Source organism: Emys orbicularis, chromosome 2 (assembly GCF_028017835.1).
Source record: "Emys orbicularis isolate rEmyOrb1 chromosome 2, rEmyOrb1.hap1, whole genome shotgun sequence".
In the NCBI taxonomy this organism is placed as follows: domain Eukaryota; kingdom Metazoa; phylum Chordata; order Testudines; family Emydidae; genus Emys; species Emys orbicularis.
In genome coordinates, this window is record NC_088684.1 from 121,158,428 (window position 1) to 121,180,789 (window position 22,362).

The following is a 22,362-nucleotide window of genomic DNA, read 5'->3' on the forward strand; positions in this document are numbered from 1 at the left end:
AGCTCCTATTGACTTCATTGGTGCAGCATTAGGTACCCAGTTCTGTAGCTGCTCAGTCAGTGGAAATTCCGCTGAAATCATTTTGAGATTAATGCATGGAATGACTGTAAAATCAGACCCATAGTAAACTTTCCTGTTACATAGATACAGTAGTCACCCCTAAAAATCAAGATGGTAGTTTAATTGCCCATTTACCAAAGTTGATTTTTTTTTTTAATTTCCTATCCTAAGTTTAAGAAATATTGTAACTATTTCACTAAACTTAAATAAAAAACTGTGGGAAGAACTTTTTGTTTTGTTTTTAAAGTGGTAAACATAGTACATTAAAGTGATGGCTGTATTGAGTTAGTTGATGATCAGTAGTATAAAATAACACATTATGTGATAATGAATTTGAAGTTCTTTTTATTGACTAGAGAAATTGTGTTCATCATTCTAGTGAATCATGCTTAAAGGGTCACTGTCACATAGGGTAGCTCTCAAAAATTCTTACAAAACCTACTGTTACCAGGTGTTACCTTTTTGTTTTTTTGTAATTTCAATAATAGTTTTTTGTTTTGATGTAATAATAATTATTCTGTAGCATTTGAATGTGCAACATGGTAGCAACGTGCTAGTGCATGAGAACCAGAAAATGGAATTGACCAGTCTAATTTCATTGTCCATGTTGAGTGAAGAATAAAAAGCAAACCGCCATCATAAATAGTCAATAGTATATTTGATGTATATTCTAAAATCTAATTTTAATAATCTGTTAATAATGCCAATGAGGACATTTTAAAAATTATTTTTGACCTGAGAATGATTGTGTATTTGAACAAATACCTTCTTAACTTACATTTTCCTGCTCTGTTCCTTGTGTTTTCTGCACTATTAGGAAATATGGAACTTCTGTTGCCCCATAGCTTGCCACATCAATGAAAATGATTGCCCGTTTGGGGTTCATATAAAAATGCTTTAAGTTTTTTCAGGAGAAATAATTGAGAAACCAATAACTTTTCAGTGGGATTTGCTTTCAGAAGCCCTTTCTGGTAAAGTTCAACTCTATAAATCCTCTTATGAGTTTGCTATTTATAGTTGGCTAATTAACAAAGATTAGGCTCATGAAGCTATTGCTTGCTTTCAAAATGGAATATCTGCAGACAATGTTTTTAAAGTAAATTAAAGTCTTGTATTCTACTTGTGGTACAACAAAGGCTGAAAACAGCTTTTTAAAGGATTGTTTTTACTTTTTGTAGGGAAGGGTATGGCTGCAATATTCTAGGTATTAAACTTGACATGGCTTAAATTGGAAAAAAGAGAACATGAATTGAGCAATCCGCCACTATTGCCTGCTTAGTTCTTTTGCTCTGTATGTAACACTATTTTAATGTAAACTAGTGCTATCTTTTTAAAAATAGAGCCTGTAATTAATTTGTTTATGAAGCCCCAATGCTGAAGCGGTCCAAATGCTGAACACCATCACCATACAGATATCCTAACAACACATACAGACATTTGTAATTTAAAAAGACATGCCTAAAAGTTTGTCAGGAGAAAACCGATGGAAGTGATTGTGGTGGGTCCAACACAAAAGGGACTACAAAAGATGATCAAGAAAGTGAACTACTTTAAATGAGTGCCTTCAATAAACAGTGACGCACAGGCCACCATCCTCTATCTACCAGCATCATTTCTGTTTTTGCCTGGGCAAGGAGTAGGTATCGCTGACGTGTTAGCTCGTCCGTGTAAGACGAGCATTCCTCCAGCACAGAGGCTGAACTTGCATGGCCACAGATGATTGTTCATAGATCTGAATGTCACATAAAATCCTAGCATAGAAGAAGCTTGGATTTTAGGCCATCACCTCACCAATTTGCTGCTCGGATGCTTCAAATTCCAGATATTAACCCCAGTGCTCTCTGGGCATGAGAAACAACAAGGAATCAGTGAGCTGAGAGCCTCCTCTAAAAGATAATATCCGTCAGTGATCTGCTGGATTCCATGGTGTGAAGGGGATGTCAGCTATCCCTTAGCATCAGTGCCTCTGATGCAACGAGGAGTAGGCTTTGGGGGTGACACAGGTTTGGAATAGACCAAGCATCAACATGCACAGGTTGATGGGCAGACCTGACCCAGGGGTGTGATCAATATATCTGATCTTCAGACAAAACCCAGAGGTGAGAACAAGCATGTAACCAGCCCTGATGTTTGTGGTGGGACAGCCAGAAAGTCCATGGCTTCCAGGAATATCCACGCCATTAGAGTTGTTGTCCACATGCACTCTGAAACCTCTGAAGACAAGAATCTACAAGGATTCTCAGCAATGCCAACACATGCTCCTTAAAGCTAATTTTTACAGCTTTCATTTCTTTTGCTGTGGGCTGAAGGGGGATAAAAAGTTATCACAAAGGACCAAACACACAGCCCGTTGAAGTCTCTCTATTGACTTCTATGGGCTTTGAATCAGTCCCAAGGCAGGTACAACACTGGCAGCAGCAATATGAGCTTTCCCCACACTGTTTCATGGTGGAAGTTGGTATTTTATTGTATTCTTGTGTTGCATTCATTCATTCATTTAGGTGCTCATAGCCTGCAATGAGGAGCACAATATAAATACTGAGAGAGTGCATTTGAGTGCTTTTTATTTTAGCAAATGTCAACCAACTCTGCTTTGGAGCAGGGGTTAGGTAGTTACTATTAGCCTGTCCTCAAGCATTAGCTTAGCTTAACAAAAAGAAGGTTAAAGAGTGATTTGATCGCTGTCTATAAGGACTTGCCTGGGGAACAGAAATTTGATAATAGAGGGCTCTTCAGTCTATCCGACAGGGTATATAACAAGATCCAATGTGTGGAAGTTGAAGCTAGACAAATTCAAACTAGAAATAAGATGCACATTTTTCACAGACAGGGTAATTGACTATTGGAACAACTTATCAAGGTTTGTGGTGGATTGTCCATTACTGGCAATTTTAAAATCAAGACTGGATTTTCTCTAGAAGATGTGTGTGCAAGAGAGGTAGCCATATGTCCATCAGGAACTGGATTGAAACTATCAACTCTTTTTATAGAATCCAACAAATGTTTGTCAGTTACTAGTACATTTTTATTGCAGTTAAGCTAGACCAGAGTTGAAACAGTAAGTGTATGAATTCTGTTCCCTGTCTCCCGAGGCTATCCGGTCTCCTGACATTAATTTACAATATTCTGTCATTTGCAGAGTGGCCTCTGTTGCATCACAGCAAGTTCTGTACTCTGTTGGATAGCAGATTTGTATGAGGGATTTGATAGCAGCCTTCAACTACCTGAAGGGGGGTTCCAAAGAGGCTGGAGCTCGGCTGTTCTCAGTGATGGCAGATGCAAGGACAAGGAGCAATGGTTTCAAGTTGCAGTGGGGGAGGCCTAGGTTAGATATTAGGAAAACTATTTCACTAGGAGGGTGGTGAAGCACTGGAATGGGTTATCTAGGGAGGTGGTGGAATCTCCATCCTTAGAGGTTTTGAAGCCCGGCTTGACAAAGCCCTATCTGGGATGATTTAGTTGGGGTTGGCCCTGCTTTGAGCAGGGGGTTGGATTAAATGACCTCCTGAGGTCTCTTCCAACCCTAATCTTCTATGATTTGAAGATTCTATGACATAATTAAGACATTTTCATTTTATCAGAGGCCTGGGTCTCAAAAGGAAGAGTAGCATGACCTTAGAGGCATTTTAATGTTCCCATTAAAGTAGCCTGTAGTGCTATCTTCTGTCACAGAAGGCTTGGATCTTCACCATTCCATTTACAGTGGCCCTTGTCTAGGTTTTGTGCTTTGTGCATGTGTGATTTTTCTTGCTTTCTGTTTCTAAAAGAATTGATTTTTCTTTTACATATCCCTTTCTCTTCTAATACCCATGAAGTTGCAATTTTAATCTGAAACCGTCCAGGTGAGACTAAAGTAGTTGGGCTATATTTAAATCCCAGCAAACTGGACAAGCTTTTGGGTTTTTTAAGAGCACACCGCTCTCTTTACATTGTAGGCAGTTGCAATACATGTCTATAGCCAATCCACACACCGGTGCAGTCTTTGGTCTAGAAGATATATCTAGCCTGTTTGGTGATACAAGTCTGTATAAGTGGTCCATCAGGAAGGTAGTCCTGTCATTAGAGCTTCTGTGGTTTGATGATCAGTTTCTTTCTAGGGCAAATATCATGATTTTAAAGTATTATACATAGTTGTTTAGAGCATAACATAGATATGATTGCTGCTTAGGAAATACTCTCTGGTGCATGCCAATGAAACATCGTAATCTTCCTCCATTAGCTCTTCTATAATGTAAATTTTGTAGTGTGGTTTTTTTCATTCTTTATAGTTAACCAGAGCACCTGCAGGAAGCAGAGTTATTTATTCTTTTAAAAAAAAAATTCTGATTCCATTCACGATGCCAAGATAGATCTTGTGCACAGTATCTCCAGAATAGTGCTGTGTGTACCTCCCCTCCCCCATACTAATGGCTACGTAAAATAAGCTTTGGCTTGTATGCTCTGTAGAAAGAAACAAACTTCTTGAGACAATTTAATGCAGTTATCAATTTTGGTCGATTTATTAGCTTTTCTTGTGCTGCTGTCATCACTTATCTTAAATGAACTGTAGCTTTAAGACTAAAAAGTTTCAAGGGACCCTCCTAAAGAATTTAGATCCCAAATTTGATCTTCCATGCAGTCACTAAGAAACTGACCGGGGGAAGGAATATTTCTGAGAGCCACGAAGACAATCCTTCAAGCTCCTTGAGTTTGCAGAAGTAGTTAATGCATGACTCTTATTTTCAGTTCTGCTAGCATCAATGATGCTAGTTCATCAAGATAGTCTGAAGTGGCAAGAGGTTGACAGCATGTTAATTTGGACTCCTGGATTAAAATAATAGTTCTCCAACAGTGTGTGCCAAATTCTTTGAGGCCTGCAGTTAAGAGATGATTTAGAGTAAAACCCACAAAGTTTTTGAAGGTATTCTTAAAAAATGGAAATTCAGCCCAATTAAAGCTAATAAAAAGGAACACAAACTATGGCAGGTAAAATATAAGGTGGAATTAAGAGGAACAAGTGAATGGTTGAGTATATAGCCAAAGATATACTTAGAGTATCTTCTTGTTTTTATATTCAAATCAGTAAGTGTGAGAGAATGAGGGGAAATAAAAGAATGAGGATGTTGCAGAGAAGCTAAATGATTTCTTTGCGTCAGTTTTCACTACAGACGATGTTGCGGACATACCTGTTCTTTTCAGGCACTCTTGGGGAGAAGTCAAAAGAGGATGTGCTGGAACAAGCTGATAAATAACAAGTTCCTAGGGTTGGATGGAAGATCTAGGAGTTCTGAGGAAACTTAACAAAGTGGCTGATCTGCTAGCAAAAGCTATGCGATCTCTCTACTATCAGCTATTATCCTGGAAGAGAGATGTCAGTTTAACACTTATCAGAGACCTAGTAATAATACATCCTTATGGGCCTACACTTAGATTTGCTGTTTGTGGAAATTTCTTAAATTTCTGCATGTGGCCAAATATTTCAGATATCAAACTTAAAGTGGGCTGTACTTTTTGCACCTTCTGGATTAAAAATGGTTCCAGATGAGCAGAGGAACTAGCTAGTTTCTTAGCATAGAGCAGATCAGCTGCTTCAACACAGTCTTTGGCTGATATTCCTGCTGCTGCCTAAGATATCAGCTCTTGGTGCCTCAGAATATTATTGGGACATGTTCAGCATAGGGTTTCCATTGAAATATTAAATCGTGATAGCCACAGTGTGTTTCAGTTTTCTAATACCACGTTCCCTGTCCTGAAAGCTTCCACCACCACCTTTAACTTTAGATTTGAAATAGCCTTCCCCCCCTTTGATACACTTAAAGAGATTTCCAAAATTCTTGGGGGAAACCCTGGTTTAAGATGAAAGAAGCAATTTCCATCTCCCTAATTGGTAGAACTACAGGTGCAGAAGATAACTAAGCTTCAGCATTCTCTCTTTAGCTCTGTAATCTCAAGGGAATATCCACACTCAGAAACCAACCCGTAAGTCTTTGGTTTGGACTAGAAGTGCATCATTGCTCTGACACATGATCGCTAAATAGCGAAACGTTAGGAAACCAATCAATCATGCATTTTTGAGTTCAGGCTAAATCTGGACTGATGCTGTTCATTATGTGTAAACCTCCAGACCTTTAAAAAAATACAGCTTTTGTACTGTATAACATGGAGCAGTTCTTGAGATGCAAGAAGCTATTTGTAAATAAAAATTGCTTCTTGAGGAACCGATGAGAAGAAATGGATCCTTTAGTCATGATTGTGTAGCACATTCTGTACACTGGCTCTGCAATCTTTTTGTATGTAGGCCAAAATCTTAGGGGACTCTTAATGAGTGCATTCTGCTGGCCAGATAGCATACAACAAAATGCAATTTCCAAGTCATTATCATGCTACCACAATGAAAATTAGTTCTTCCAGTTGTTAAATAAGTAATTAAAGTCAGATTGAAACTGTTCTGTTTGAGTCTCTTCCAATGGGCTCCTACCTCAACCAGTGTCACAAATTGTCATTCTTCAACAGTCAGGTCAGGTCACAATCAAGAGGAAGCTCAGAAGTGCTCATTTTAAATAAAAAATGTATTTTTCATATCATTTCACTGCTTATTCATGGTAAGAATTTCCCTATGAGAGGTTTCCAAAGACTGTGCTGAGCAAAATAGCTACCATTTTTCTTTCAGCTGTAGTAGTGCGAGAAGACTCCTTTATTTAAAATACAGTTCTTCTGACTTTGGCTTAGTTCATGAGGAGTTGGGAACTCTGACCTAATTTCTCAAAAGTGACTAGTGATTTTGTATGTCCATTATGAGACACCTGAAAGAGGCCTGAATTCCAGGAAGTGCTGAGCATTCGCCCTCTTGATATTGGTTCCTTGTAGTGTCTCAAGTTGGGCACTCAACATTAGTCATCTCTGGTGGAGACTGCTGAGGTGATATACTGACTCAGTTCATTCTTTGGTTTCCCTAGTTATTCCACCTTCCAGGTGAACTCCAGCCTTTGTTGAGTAGCACTAACATCTGGTGGAAGGGTGGTTTTGGAATCTTTCCACTAATGAGGCACCTCTACTAGGGGTTAGGTTGTTGAAAGTATGGGTCAGTATTGACCCATTGACTGCAGTCTTCTGAATACCACATTCACTGGAACACAATGAGCCCTTCAACTTCCACCTAGGAAAAGATGTGGAAAGTGTGTTAATTTTCATTTCTAAAAAGAGATATAGCTGTTTCTGATCTTAATGACTTTTTAAAAAAAATCTGAAAATACTTCATAAGATGGCTGTGAGATCCCTTATGTAATCAAGTGCTGTGAATATAAAAAGGCTACTTTATTATTAAAAATAAATATTACAGGACCTTCCCAGCTTCAGTAGATCAGATTTCCCATAAGTCTATTTCATGTATTTATGCTGTTCTCAAAAGCAAACATGAAATAACTTTACAATGTGGTCAATTAATGGTTATTGCTGAAACATAAAAGTGTTTTCTATGAGTCATTAATAAAATCAACAGCATTTGTAACTGCTCCAGAAAGTAACTGAAAGGACAAACAACGGTTGACTAGTTTTCAGTTAGGTGGTTCTGTAGCTGTACTGGACAAAACTCTTGGTAACCTCTTGCTGGTTTGCCTTGAGGAAACCTTATCTGCTGGCTGTTTCCCACTTTAGCTTTTTTGCTGAAATGCCCCTGAACAAAAATAAGTACTCCCATCCTCATCTGTTGATGTGACAAGTCAGATTAACACATGGCTTTTGACTAACCTGAAAGAACTTGCCAGGTGCTAGAGGTTTCCTATTTGCATCTGGGTTCACAAATTTAAGCTGAGGGGTTTTGGTTGTTTTTAAAAAAAAAAAAAAAAAAAAAAAAAAGAATTTCTTGGAAGTCGTTGATGGTATCTTTACATAAATTTAAATACCGAGAAGTTTAATGCCAAAAATGTAACATTTATCTTTAAAAAATAATGATTTTAGAATAGAAATTGTGGTGGTGTTTTTGGACAACTCAGGGTTCGTATTTCTCTCTCTCTCCCTCCCTCCCCCATCACTGATTGACTAGAAATTGAGATGTTAAAGTTACAAAACAGAGGAGAACTCTCAAAGGGGATAGAACATTGAAGTCAACTCTCTCTCTTGAGTGTTACTATGCATTATGAGTCTGTTTTTTTTAAGTTCTATAACTCTTTTCCCTCCCCCGACAGTGTGTTGCTAGATTACTCAAAAACGTTAAAGCAAAAACACCCAAATACTTTATTAGATTTTTTTATACTTCTGAATACACCATACAATACTATTTATTTATAGTTTGTTAATCAAGCATCATTCTTTGTTATAATCAAAGACACTCTGAATTCACTAACTATCCTATGTTTGTAACCTGAAGAAATAACAAGACATATATGTTTTGTCATGCTTCTATTAGCTTATTCTTGGTAATGCTTTTGTCAAGGTGAAATCTGCAATGTGCTGTTTGGATTTCCCATTCTCACATACAAACCTACTATCTCAACTGCACTAAATGTGATTGCATCGTTTTGCTACTGCAAAGTCTTGTTCTGCATAGGAAAGTTCAAATTGTTTTTTTAAGTTTGGTTGATTAAAATTAAGCTAGGAAAGTAACATCCACTTATTTTTTTCATTTCAAATTAGCCACAGATAAGTAGAATAGGAAAAAATTAAACTGGGTCATAAAAGATACTCATTGTTTTTCCTGTACTTTTTTTCTTGTGCATTACATTTTTGGATTATATTTAATACTTTATAGAAGACTTAAAAAAAAAAGAAGCTAATAACATATTCTAAATGAGAGAGAGATTTTATTACGGTTTCATTGAATATTCCAAACATTAAACAAGTGTGCAGTGTTCAGATCTTATACGTAATGACACCAAAATAATTAGAAGTTATAACATATTTGCTCTTCAGTTGATAGGTTTTTATTAGCTCTCAGTGTAAACCCTGGCTACATAAAATATATATTTAAATTTTGTTTTTCATTTTTGAAAACTTGAGAGAGACAGTGTAATGGGTTTGGCTTTATTTTACGATGTTTGGCAAAATGGTGCAAGCATAGTATTGTTTCACAAATAACAGTGAATTTTAGAAATTTTACTTAACTCTCGCTTGTTTCAGCTTTGACAATCTTGAAATCAGAATACTTGTTCTGGTTTTGTTAGCTCTCACTGTATCGGTTTAACTGTAGCCTTTAGTTTCAGGGCCTAAGAGAGACAAAATTCTAGTTTTGGTGGTTACTCTGTCTGCTGAAATAGAAAACTGAAAAGAAAATGATCTTTTAGTATATTGGCTCTCCAGTCTATCATGTATCTTTAACTGCACTGGAAGAAACATGCGTGACCTCAATTGATTCTGGCATCATACGAAAACTAACTAATATCGATAACCTTAGAAAACATCTTAAAAAAATGTAGGTTGTGGGTGGGGTGATGTTAAGGATTTAGAAACAACAGTTGGCGAATATATAGCATTGAATTTAGAAGTGGCCATGAGAAAGGCACTGTGATGTAGTTGGTTATTCTGCTTATGTACAGATCTAGGAAGTTTGTACGAACACTTGAACTTGTGTGGTGAACTGCTGAAGGTTTGTTTTTTTTCAGTTGGAGCATAGAATTCGATTTGCTTTACAGCAATGTATGTATGTCATTTTTCATAACTCCGAGAAAATATTTAATTTTAGTTTGATGAAAAAGCTGGTTTGATTTAATCCAGGGAAGGGTTTGTTTGGAGGGAGAAAGAAGAAGAAGAAAAAAAATGTTGGCATGCAAGATATCAGTTGAAGGAATATTTCATTGTGAATATACCAACTGCAGCAGTAATTAATTAATTAATGTGGATTCGTTCCTTCACATTGGATTTATAATAATATTTGCTTTTTCATCAACTCTTGTAATAAGGTTTTATCTCTGACCTAAACAAAACATTTCATTTTTGAGAAGGGCAAATATTCAATGAATTTAACAAATTTAATGAGTGGAACTAATCTGCTGGAACCTAAATCCACTTTTTTCACTGAAAAATCCATCTATTGTTCTACCAGATGACAAAATGCAAGTTTCCCTTTGAAAGAAATACTGAGTTATACACATACACTTAATGTTTAGTTTGCCTGCCCCATCTTTGTTAATATTATTAATTTAAATCCTGTTAAATCTTATAGTAGGGTTTATTCTTAACATTTTCTAGCAATATTATAGCTTCCTGAATAAATCAGTAAGGCTCTAAGGCCCATAGAGGCATTGGGAGTCATCCCATTGGCTTCAGCAATCTATGATCAGGCACAGACTCTGTGTTGTCATGATGAGCACATACCCAAGCAAGGAAACAGACACTTCAGTGATGTTTTTGCTTCCTCCTTTGGCTTGGTCTTTGTTGAAGATTCTAAAATTGCAAATGCCACTAACTACTGAAATTGTGAAGCCTATGGCATTTTTGCACACTAGTGAACCAGCCATGAGCATCTGAAAATCTTAGTCTACAGTATTTACTTGTTACGTTGACACAAACTGTTCTGCTTTGCTTATTGTCCCTTTGGGACAATTCTTAGATGTTATCTGCATTGTACGTGCACAGGAAAGACAGTGATGTCTCTGGGGCATAACTGCACAAGAACACTATGATCTCGGATGGTTTTTTTTAATTATCACATAGACAAGAGGGCTCAGAAATTAAATAACTTCCTGTTTCCAATATCTTAAAAAAAGGGGGGGGGCACTAGGTTTGTAAAAATATCAAAAGCGCATGAAGAAAAGCGAATGCAGCGTGGCAAGTCTTGTTATCAACAGCGACATATAAATATCTCTGTTGGACAGTGGCCCAAGTGTTTCATTTACAAACACCTGCCCAATACCAACCAGTATAGTCCCTCTATTTTATTCATGCAATTAAAATGAATGCTTTTGATTCTAAGATTTTTAAACTATGTAGGATCAAATCTGTTTATAACGTAGGATTTTAAAAAGTTGGTCAGGGATGTTCTAACTGTGCTCCGGTTGAAGTAATTGGGAGTTTTATTGTTGATTTCAGTGGGACAGAGAGAGGCCAACACTGAGCATTTTTGAGATCCCACCCATAATTGTCGTTTTCTTATTGGAGGAGGGGGGGATTTCCTGGGAGGTCTGGGGAGGGAAATTCATTAGCACCACCTTCCAAAATGCTCCAAGGTGGCACGCATTGGTAAAGCACAGACTTCCAGAACCTTTATATGTTGAATGGCCCAGTTAACCTGCCTAAACTTCTGATCTTGAGAGGTGATACACTCAATGAGAGGTGCTCAACTCCCATTGGCTTTATTGGGAGTTGTACCTCCCAGGATCAGGCCTTGGAGGAGCTATTTAGCACAATATGTGGTCTCTCGTAGGCTAGTTTCATGCTTACGTGTGGTTCTGTGGTAGCTGTGAATTCACGTACCTCTTAGCATCATGCAGAATGGGAATCAGCCAGCTGTGACAGAAAAGAACACTGTGTGCTCTAAAACTGACAGTACTTCTTCTTTTAAAGTGAACATTTTCTGAAAGCCCCTCTTAGTTCAGCTACTGTAAGCATTCAGCATGTGTGATAACTGCTGCAATCAGTGGGACTGCTTAAATGAGTATGGGATGCAGGATTGGAACCTTAATTGCATGGTACAATGCTGGCCTCAATATGTTTCCTTCTCTCTCTCCCCTCCCCCCTTCTTTTCATTCCTGTGTTCTGCCTTGTTGAAGGGTAGCTAATGAGTACTGGGCTCCTGGTACTGAATTGTCCAAAGGAGAGAGTATTTAATATGACCTGAAAAGGTAAATTGCCAAGCTTCAGCAAATGTAGGGTCTAATTCTATAAAATTTACTCCTTTGAGCAGTCCTCTTAAGTTCAAAGCTAAAGCTTCATGGTGAATACCTCTGTAAGGAGGTAATGATACCAGATCTATACTGTAGCATTGTCTAGTCTAGAGAAATCAATCCATGATATTAGCAATCTGTTGTTTTATATGCAGATTGTTCTACCGCCAGTTGAGTGCATCTCTGCTAGCCATCTTGACTCCATAAGGGTTATTATCCTTGCAACCACACTAGGGCTGCTTTGCCCAGATTCAAGTGGGGGTGGCTGCCATGTTCGACGGTTTTCATTTTTTGACAGATATCAGAGATGCCATTTAGCTGTCCAGCCTCCATGGTTCACCAGCTGAATCTCATCTCTTTTCCCCACAACCACGTTTTATCATGCCCATACAACTCTCCCCACTTTACCCTCCTGAAATATCACCAGCTCCCATTCTGCAGGAGTTCAGCTGAGATTGTGTGCTCTCTCACTGTAAACCCCTCTTCAAATATTTCCCTCTCCCTAAGTCATGATTTCCCCCGGCTATGCCTTCCACATTTCCAATAATCCCCACACTCTGGCTGTGCCATTTAGTCAGTGAATCATTGACAGTTCACCAGCTATACTCTGTGACACACTTCAGGAGGAAACAAGTTGACAATCCACAGAGGTCTCAAAGGGCCAGGAAGAGGTTGGAAAGCGGTAGTGGAGTGGCTGTGAAGAATGCATTGGCTTGCTCTGACGTACTACCTCTGGTTCTTCAGATGGAGAACATAGCTGTTGCACCATCAGTGGTTTGTTGGCTCAGGTGTGGAATAGCCGGAGGTGGGGTTGGAGATCATAGCCTGGGGAGAGATGTATATTTGAGGAGGTCATGATGAGCCTGATCACCATCTGAGATCCTGGAGATGTCCCTGGAGAGGGAAGTTACTAGGTATATTTAAAACTACAGCCTGTTCGTATGGAATACTAACTTCTATTGTCATCGCTCTTTTTATTTGTTATTTATCTATTACTTTGTCACTTTATTGTCCAAGCTCATTTTTTAAACTTGTTTCTGTGGTCTTTTGTAAAACACTCCTGAAAAGGCATTGCCTACTTGACTTTTCAGATCAGAGTTCTTCTAAGAATATATATTGCAGTTCCTTATTTCAGTACATAATTCGTTACAATAATAGCTGACTAATAAAGTGAGGACTTCTTATTGGAAGATACGCCTGAGTTTTAAAGTCATCGCTTTCAAAAAATAACCGATTCCTCTTCCAAAATGCCCTTTGTGTTGCTAAATACGTAAGGGAAAAACAACTGAATGTGGCATTCTGCACGAGAATTTTTTTTCTCAAATTTCATTTTCAGCATTCATTTTGACAAAGTGAGAACTGTATAAGATGCGACTAGTTTCCAATGAAACATAACAAGAATAACATGTTTAAGCTGATGAATATAACAAAAGTTTTACGCCTTTCTAATAAAGATGCTGCCGTTTAAAGAATTCACTTAAGGATCTTTGGTGTAAACATGACTAAGCTGTCTGTTCCTTAGCGACAAAACATTTCTGAAAATAACTTTGTAAGTCTGTATGCAGTGGTGTTGTAACAGCGTTGGTCCGAGAATATTAGAGAGACAAGGTGGGTGGGTTCATCACATAAGAATGGTCATACTGGGTCAGACCAATCATCCATCTAGCCTGGTATCCTGTCTTCTGACAGAGGTCAATGCCAGATGCTTCAAAGGGAATGAACAGAACAGGCAATTATTGAGTGATCCATCCCCTGTCCTCCAGTCCCAGTATCTGGCAGTCAGAGGCTTAGGGACCCCCAAGCTTGGGGTTGCATTCCTGACCATCTTGGCTAATAGCCATTGATGGACCTATCCTCCTTGAATGTATCTAATTCTTTTTTGAACCCAGTTATACATTTGGCCTTCACAACATCCCCTGTCAATGAGTTCCACAGGTTGACTGTGCATAGTGTGAAGAAGTACTTTCTTGTGTTTGTTTTAAACCTGTTGCCTATTAATTTCATTGGGTGACCCCTGGTTCTTGTGCTATGTGAAGGGGTAAATAACACTTCCTTATTCACTTTCTCCACACCATTCATGATTTTATAGATCTCTGTCATATCCGCCCTTAGTCATCTCTTTTCCAAGCTGAACAGTCCCAGTCTTTTTAATCTCTCCTCTTATGGAAGCTTACACAGAGCTGAAGAAGAGCTCTGTATAAGCTTGAAAGCGTGTCTCTCTCACCAACAGAAGTTGGTCCAATAAAAGATATTACCTCACCCACCTTGTCTTTTTAAATCTGGGCAGATGAGACAAAATCTGCAGTTACTTACAATACTACAATTCTTTCATAATCAATGGAGCTGCACAAATACTAGAGCAGAATTTGCCCATTGATCTGTGACCATTATGCTTTTGTCTTAATGTTGTGTTCTCATTCCTGTTTACTACTTTATACAGGGAGTGAAATATCTGTGCATTCCTGCTGCCGATTCACCCTCACAGAATTTGTAAGTTTTGGGTTTTTTTAATTCAGTACTAATGTTGTTTTGAAATATGTTAAAGGACCTGATTCTGATCTCTCACCAGTTTTACACCAATGTAGGTTTAAATCTGTTGGTTTAAGGGGAATTACTCCTGATTTATATTGCGGTAACAGAAAAATAGGTCCTATTATTATTATTATTATTATTAAAAGTGCTTTCCTACTTAGCATGGCTGCTTTGCTACCAAGAATATCCAGTGTTGTTATAATTAAGGCAAAATTTTTGGAAGGGATATTAAACCTTGTGCTTCAGGGCTGGTCTATGCTGCAAAGTTAGGTCAGCTTAACTGAAATTGCTGAAATTTAATTCCTCCAGGACTATGAAAAAATTAGCACCTTGTGTGATGTAATTAAGCCAACCTAAGCCCTGGCGTACACCCTGCTTGATTGATGGAAAAATTGTTCTGTTGACCTAGCAACCACCTCTCAGAGAGTTGACTTTACTACAACGATGGAAAAACAGCAGCACAGCAGTGCAGCTGCTGCTCTGCAGCTGTGTCGCTGTAGCATTTCTGGTAGGGAGAGAGAGCCTTAGCCAATCTCTACATGTTAGAGATAGGGAGACCACCTATGTGGGGTGCAGATTATGGCACGTCTTCCTACTGTAGGGTTCTTACACCTTCCTCCAAATCATCTGGTCCTGGCCATTGCTGGAAACAGTGTACTGGATTACGCCTGATCCAGTATGTCAATTCCTATGGTCTTATGCTTCTTGTAGTAGGTATGTAGCTATGTGAAGCTGCTGTGTCCCATTTTCAGGCTTTTTAAATTTAATTTAATTTTATTTTAAATATCCACTGGCTATATAACTGTCCTGAAAGTTAGTTGAACTGACCCAGGGCTTAACATTCCGAATCTTTGAATTGATGGTATCTAGGAAATCATGATCTTGAAGTAATCAAAACGTATTTCATAAGAATACTTGGATGGTGACCAACTCTTTCTTCTAGCGTTCACTGTTTATGTTGAGGAGAGGTGCGGGGGGTTTCAGCCACTTCCTGCTAACTAGTTATGTAGAGAAACAGAAGTAGTTGAAAGGGCCTGGTACCTACGGAAGGAAATGCAGCACTGCTTTTTCTCTCAGATCAGAGTAATATTCCGGCTGATGCTTTCAGTGCATATTTTTAGAGTATTTTGTTTCTCATACCTTGGAGAGATTCCAACATGACACTTGATGTTTCTTAATTGCCACTGAAAAGAGTGACAAGAACATGTTTCTGAAATTATAAAAATCATTTTTTAACACAATTTTGTGTAGTAAGAACATAGACCATGAGCCTGTTTTTCCCGTCAGAGGTGCAGATTGTAGTCAATGAGAACTGCATGTTCTCAGTGCCTCTTAAAAATCAGACCCTGAGTGTTATTACTCCCTTAAAAATAATAGTATCCCATATGCTATTAAGTGGGAATCCAGGTTAGAGAACAGAATAGGATTTTCAGAACTAAGACAGTGGATATGGAAGCAATTTTGTGCAATTTTTTTTTTTTGTGGGAGGGTAGGAAAAATTGTGGAGGTTCATTTCTTTTAGAAAGGAAGCAACTTAAGAAATTACAGAGGCCATAATCGCATTTGTTGGGTCGTCATTAATGGTGTGTCAGTATTTGGAGATCCTACTGGGTAGTTGTGAAAATGTTTGCAAATCTGCCATCTGTGTTAGTAGAAATCTGGACCAATTTGTGAATAGAAAGAGGACATCATTTCCAGCGAATGTTAATTACACATGCAATGCAACCAGCCCTAGTCATTGCATATCAAGGAAATACATTGAAAAGCAACCTATAGCATTCAAAAGCAATTAACTTTCTGGCACTGTACCAAGTCTTTTAAAGCACTAACAAGAAGATAAGATATTTGCATGAGTATTGTTTCTGTTATGCTGCAAGCATGTACGGTTCTTGCTTCGGTATCAGATGGTTTCAGACAAATTTTGTTACTTCTGATATTGATACATTTGATCACTTAAAAGAAAACTAGATGAGTAACTGACTTTTCTTTATATGATGGAAAACTTCAAGTATAATGCACAGTATCTTTAAATAATGATGTTACTTGCTTTTAATGTAAAAACTTCATAAGGTCAAAAGAAGCTTGTTTTATTCAGGTCATAAGAATGTAATATGATCTTATCAAACACTGTTTAAAAGTATAGGGTGTTTATCAGTTTGAGGGGAGGGGCCCTGGGGAAAGAGGGGATCTGTCCTTTTGTGACTTCTTTGTGTCTCTCCCCTTCTCAAAGAGTGAGACTGACAGCTGCAGAGGAAAAGAATAGCATTGCATATAAAGTGCTTTTACCTAGTGGTTGCTGTCGAGTGAAATTGACTAGGATCACATAAGCTGCTTGTCTGTATCACTTAGCAGCTGGCTTTTCAGGTAAAGTTCTTCTGAGGTGGTGGTACTACTTTTCTGCAGCTGCTGGCATTTGTCGAAGGGGGCCGGCTTGATACATGGTCAGAGTGGATCTTGGGACTGTGGAGTTGCTAACTTAAGTTCGCATTAGCTATGTTTTCCTCATGGAACTTTCTTTTTCAATACGTATAATATAAATGCACTTACAGTAAGCATATTAAGGGCTCTCCTGTTCCTGAGAGAAATCAATTCCCAATAAAATACAACAGTGAAAACAGAATATGCTCACATTCTTTGAAACTGTGTGAAGGTTCAGTTCTACTAGCATTTTCTGCTCCTGCTTAGAATTTGAATTAAGCAATCATTATTGAGACCTAGGTCATTTCCTGGGAGTTTAATGTGAATTTGGCCTCCATGGTGGGAATTTGGCCTCAGGCCATTAACTTCTGCTGGTCACTGATTTCCTTGACAATGCCCTCTCCTAAGGAACTTGCTACTCGAAAATTAATTCTGTAGAAATTAAATATACTCTTCCTCACTCCACCTTATTTCTGTACCGTATGTTTCTAGGGAATTAATACCCAGTTATGCTAGCCTATTTAGGGTGACCATATTTCCCAAGGGGAAAACAGGACACCGTGTGGGGCTGGCCCAAGCTCTCCCCCCCCAGCCACTTGCCCAAGGCTGCCCCCCTCCCCCGTGGGGCTGGCCCCAGCTGCTCGCCCGAGCTCCCTTCCCCACCCCTCCCCCCGGTGGGACTATCACTGACCACTCGAACCCTGCCTCCCCCTTGCACAGGGCTGTCATCTCTGCTTATATTCCTCCTCACCACACCACACTTTTATTTAAAAAAAAAAAAAAAAAAAAAAAAAAAAGTGGGCATTTGTCATGTTTGTTCTTGCCAACTGATCATGGCAAATAAAAGGGACTGTCCTGGCTAAAACGGGATGTATGGTCACCCTGAGCCTATTGGGCTTCCTGGTTGCCTTTTGAACCTTCCTTTTGGTTTAGATTTAATATTACAGCCAGTCTGTCTACAGTAGCAAAATGCCAAAGAATCATACAAAAGGTCTAGGTAGTTCTTAGTCCTTGACTATTACAGGTTTGATTGCTGAAGAGACAATACCACTACATTTCTTTCCCTACTGATGCTTTTTTCAACCCTAACGCATTTCTGAAAGCTCAACGAAACACTGAAGTGTAGAGCTGACATGGAAAATCCCTCATCTAATTTGTATCAGATTACCCTCTTTATTAAAACGTGATTGGAGAGGCCGTTCGCTGCTTTACTTTGTGTGGGATGTGCCCAGTGATATTATAAAGAAGCTGCCGTTCATAATATTAAGTTGGCAAGAGAAGTGTGAAAGTTGGCTGTTGTACAATAAATTGTCTTTACACTGAATTGTCAGTCCAGTGAGTAGATTGTTAATCAGGACACTTGTCTTACACTTTTATGTAATAAATATTGATTTCCCATTTCATTGTTAACATAGAATAATTTGCTATTCCAGGGGTGAACGTAAACCAGTACCGTGTTGAGTTGGCAGATTGCTTGAAACAATAGCTCTAAGAGGTGTGAACTGCCCCACTGATCAGAGTCAGTCAGGGCTCCATGATTCCACAAACTGGCAATGAATTCCACAGGCGTGACTGCGTTAGGATTTCCCTTCTAACTTCTATGAAACTTGAACAAGACAAGCAAGGGTGAACACTACCACACATCTAAATTTGATGCACTAACAAGTAAACTGGCTGATACACAGTGACGCAGCGTACTGAATGTCATATCTGGAAAATGACTAATAAAACTGGACCAAAAGTTCACTATTAGCCATGCTTAATTACTCTCTTCCCCCTTCTCCCCCCCCCCCCCCCCCGAGAAAGACATCACCCATTTACCTTTGATATTTTTTCATCCTAAAGCATGTTCCATAAGAAAGTGGGAAAAACTTGTTAGGTCATTGTAGAAGATGTATTGATGTTCGGAGCTACTGTGGAAAAACACACCAACGTATTAGAGAGACAAGGTGGGTGAGGTTATATCTTTTATTGGACCAACTTCCCACCTTCTCTGTGTCTCTGTCCTGGGATCGACAAAGCTACAACTACACTGCATACATCAACCTAAGTCATTTTCCCAGAGATCTAGGGGTAAAAAGGGGTCAAGTAAAATCAAGATAAAAGCATCACGTTTTTAACTGACCTAAGCAGTTGGATCTTGGAGAAATACTGCTTAACTGTGGTGCAGTTCTTTTTAAAAAGCCCATGCATGCCACTAGTAAAGTCTGTTCACTGTGACTGAATCATTTGTTAGGTTCAGCTGCTGCCTACAGGTCATATTCCTGCAAGCAAACACAAGCACCATATGGTGTCAAAATTAGGGCTGGTCGAAACTTTTTTCAATGGAAAATAATTTTCTTGACTGAATGTAAATGTTTGCGCAAAGTATCAACTTTTCTTTCTTTTTTTTTTTCTTTTCTTTCCCCCCCCAGAAACCAGAACATTTCAGCTTTCATCTTTTCAACAAAAATACATTTCCCGACCAGTTCTAGTCAAAATGTTAGAATAGACACACATTTAAAAAGTCTGGAGTTGCAGAATTCCTCAGGAGATCCTCTTCTGAAAGAGTCATTCATAGAAATATGTGTAGGGCGGGAAGGGAGCTTGAGAGGTCATCAAATCCATCTCTCCCGGCTTGCTGAGGCAGGACTAAGTAAACCTGGGCCATTCCTGACAGGTGTTTTGTCCATCCTGTCCTTGAAAGCCTCCAATGTTGGGGATTCCACAACCTCCCTTGTAAGCCTATTCCAGAACTAAACTACCCTTGTAGATAGAAAGTGTTTCCTAGTATCTAACCCAGTGGTCTTGAAATGCTCAGGGTCACGCCCCCCCGCCCCTTACCCCTGTCCATGTCCCTGCCTTCCCGGAGCCATGGCCATGGCTTGGGGGGGGGGGGGGAGGGAGTGGGACGGGGTAAGCAGGATGAGGCTGGGGCCGCAGCTGGGGGTGGGTCTGGGGCCAGGAATGGAGCCGCAGCCAGGGGCCAGGGCCAAGGCTGTGTGCGGAGCCATGGCTGGGCCACGGTAAGGGACCGAGGCTGGGGGCAGGGAGCCAGGCCCGCAGCAGAGCTGGGAACGGAGTGGGTCTGGGTGTCGCTCCCTCCCCGCCCCCTGTGAGGGCTGGCCCAGGCCCCGCCGCGACCCCTCGAATGTTCCTCTGTGCCCCCTAGGGCGCATCCCACAGTTTGGGGACTTCTGATCTAATCTAACTCTCGTACTGCAGATTAAGCCCATTACTTCGTGTGCTACCTTCAGTGGACATGGAGAACAATTGATCACCGTCCTTTTTATAATAGCTCCGTAGCATATTTGAAGACTGTTATTAGGTCCTCAGTCCGCTTTTCTTAACATTAAACATATCCAGTTTTTTTTTTTAACCTTTCTTCATAGGCCATTTTTTTTCTAAACCTTTTATCATTTTTGTTGCTCTCGTCTGGGTTTTCTTCAGTTTGTCCACATCTTTCCTAAAGTGTCCAGAATTGGACAGGGTACTCGAGCACAAGCCTCACCAGCGCTGAGTAGAGTGGGACAATTACCTCCCATAAGACACTCTTGTTAATACACCCCACAATATTAGCCTTTTTGCAACGGCATCACATTGTTGACTCACATTCAATTTGTGATCCACTATAATCCCCAGCTCCTTTCCAGCCACCTAACCAAGTTATTCCCCATTTTATAGTTGTACATTTGATTTTTCTTTCCTAAGTTTAGTACTTTGCACTTGTCTTTATTGAGTTTCATTTTATGGATTTCAGATCAAAACTCTAATTTGTCAAGTTTGTTTGTTAATCACCTCCCAGCTTGGTGTCATCCACAGATTTTATAAGCATACTCTTCACTCCATTATCCAAGTCATTAAAGATATTGAATAGTTCCAGACACAGGACTGATCCCTGTGGGACCTCCTTATACATGCCCTTCCAGGTTGAAAGAGAATACCGTATATACTCGTTCATAAGCCGAATTTTTTTTAGTAAAAAAGGGAAGCATCAGAGAAGGGGATCGGCTTATGAATGGGCATAGAGAGGGAGAGGTGGGACACAGCCCTTCCCCCCAACAGAGGGAGCAAGGAGAGGCAGCACAGCCAGCCAGAACCAGAAGGGAAGAGGTGGGGCCAGAGTCTCTCCGCTTCTGGCCACGCTGCTCTCCCCCCAGCCTCCAAAACAGCTGCAGCTCTGGGGCTGGCAGGCTGTGGCCGCGCCGCCCGGCCCCGCCCGCCAGAGCAGGCTGCGGCCGTGCCGCCTGTCTAGCCCACCGAAGCAGGCTGCGGCTGCACTGCCCAGCCTGCCGGAGCAGCTCCAGCCAGGCCAGAGAGATCCTCACCTGGCCCTCCCCAGCTAAGGTGGGAAGGGATGGGGAGAGTGTGGGGGTCCCGGGCTAGGGGTGGGGTCATGTGGGGGGTGGTCACAGGGGTTACTCCCCTGAACCCCAGCTTCTCTTCCCCCCCCTCTCCACTCCCCCTCGCAAAATTTCCCCACCAGTTGCTGTCCCGGCCTGTCAGGGTAAGCCGTTGGTGGGCCGGGACACTTTGTTTACTTTGTTTACCTTGAGCGTCCACAGACACGGAGGTAAACCTAACCGTCTCGGCCCGCCAGCGGCTTATCCTGATGGACTGGGAGCCAAAGTTTGCCGACCCCTGAATTACAGGGTCGGCTTATGAATGGGTCATAAAAATTTCCATTTTTACGTATCCATCTTGGGGAGGGGGTTGGCTTATAAACAGATTGGCTTATGATCAAGTCATAAGCTCCAGTTCATTTGCAAATTTGACACCATCAGATCAGGATTAAACAAAGACTGTGAATGGCTATCCAACTACAGAAGCAGTTTCTCCTCCCTTGGTGTTCACACCTCTACTGCTAGCAGAGCACCTCACCCTCCCTGATTGAACTAACCTCGTTATCTCCACACTGATTTATACCTGCCTCTGGAGATTTCCATTACTTGCATCTGAAGAAGTGAGGTTCTTACCCACGAAAGCTTATGCTCTCAATACTTCTGTTAGTCTTAAAGGTGCCACAGGACCCTCTGTTGCTTTTTACAGATTCAGACTAACACGGCTACCCCTCTGATACTTGACACCATGCAAGGCACTGCATTTAGCCGTATGGAATGGAAATCTATCAACCTCATGAAGAAACTTGCACAAATACAGACAGATATCATCTTCCTTTCCAAATGCAAACGGATGGACATCATACCAAATGGACTGAAGGTGAAAAATCCATTGCTATCTACATACTGCACAGACCACAGTGAGAGATTATGCCATACACTATCAAAGAAACTGAGGAACCACCTGATCAGCATCCTATACAGCAAACAGATAAACATCAAGAAAGAGCTCTCCAACCTGGAGACTTTCATAAATAACCAACCCTCCACACAAATGGACTTTACTAAAATAAGACAGGAGATCTACATTACACACTTCACCTCTCTACAAAGGAAAAAGGACCGTAAGCTGTCTAAAATCCTACCTGGCACATGGGGCCACAACAGGGGTACCCCTAACTCACCCAGCAATATCGTCAATTTATCCAGCTACACACTCAACCCAGCAGAGGAGTCTG

The 22,362-nt window shown here is 40.1% G+C and overlaps 1 protein-coding gene across 1 annotated transcript in view; it reads left to right on the forward strand.

Annotated features, from left to right (window-relative positions):
• The window catches only part of DUSP22 (dual specificity phosphatase 22), a 63,360-nt gene that overhangs the window by 19,921 nt on the left and 21,077 nt on the right, over positions 1-22,362 (forward strand). The window contains exon 4 of the mRNA XM_065399743.1: positions 14,296-14,345. Coding sequence (XP_065255815.1) covers positions 14,296-14,345 — 50 coding nt within the window. The remainder of the gene's footprint in view (positions 1-14,295; positions 14,346-22,362) is intronic.